The sequence below is a fragment of the Nanorana parkeri genome, unplaced genomic scaffold, assembly GCF_000935625.1.
Source record: "Nanorana parkeri isolate BGI_ZX_2015 unplaced genomic scaffold, ASM93562v1 scaffold452, whole genome shotgun sequence".
Lineage (NCBI taxonomy): Eukaryota > Metazoa > Chordata > Amphibia > Anura > Dicroglossidae > Nanorana > Nanorana parkeri.
In genome coordinates, this window is record NW_017306720.1 from 174,956 (window position 1) to 175,809 (window position 854).

Here is an 854-nt window from a genome sequence, read left to right on the forward strand (position 1 = left end):
GGGTGGGGGGGGGGGTCTCATTCGACCATCTCTAGGTGGCTCCGACAGACCATTACCCAAGCTTATGGTCTTAAGTATAGGGTTTCATTCTTCCCTGTCATGGTGCACTCTGTTATATCTGCAAGTGCTTTTTGGTATCGAGCTGTTTTCTTGGCATTTTTTTTTTGCAGTGTTGCTCACCCCCTCAGATTGACTGACTGCTTTTGGACATTCCAAAGGTGAATCATTTCCTGTGTTCCTTAAGTGATGCAAAAGAAAATGGGGTTTTTGTACTTTCCTTGGAGTCCATTGAGGGACACCTGTCTGTATTTTATGATCATTCTTTTGGTACTGCTTTGCTACAATACAGAGGTCTGCTAGTAGTAGGCGTGGTTATGCTGGGCTGGCCTACAGTTGTTATTTTGCCATTGTCCAATCCTCCTTTATGTGGCAGTAATAACCTGAAGGTGATTTCCTGTGTCCCTCAATGGACTCCAAGAAAATAATGTTACAGTAACTATAAAAATCCTATTTTGGAACATAGCAGTTAAAAGGCAAGTAGATTAATTGCCACAAATGTTCTAGCATGAGCGCAAAAAATACAAGTTGAGATTTCAGTGTGTCTTATCCCATTTCACAGGGAATGCCAGAACAGTGGGCACGATTGTTGCAGACATCAAATATCACAAAGCTAGAACAGAAGAAAAACCCACAGGCTGTGCTGGATGTGCTTAAATTTTACGACTCGAAGGACACTGTCAAACAGAAATACCTTAGTTTTTCAGCACCAGGTAAGGTCATCTTCTGTATCCATTTTGGTGAATTTAGGCAAACTAAAAGCTGAGGGGGGGAAGGGGGGGGGGGCCCCTTTGGGG

The 854-nt window shown here is 43.2% G+C and overlaps 1 protein-coding gene across 1 annotated transcript in view; it reads left to right on the top strand.

Moving 5' to 3' along the window:
• Positions 1 to 854, top strand: part of PAK2 (p21 (RAC1) activated kinase 2) — a 51,780-nt gene that overhangs the window by 32,509 nt on the left and 18,417 nt on the right. Inside the window, exon 4 of the mRNA XM_018560373.1 lies at positions 620 to 770. Coding sequence (XP_018415875.1) covers positions 620 to 770 — 151 coding nt within the window. The remainder of the gene's footprint in view (positions 1 to 619; positions 771 to 854) is intronic.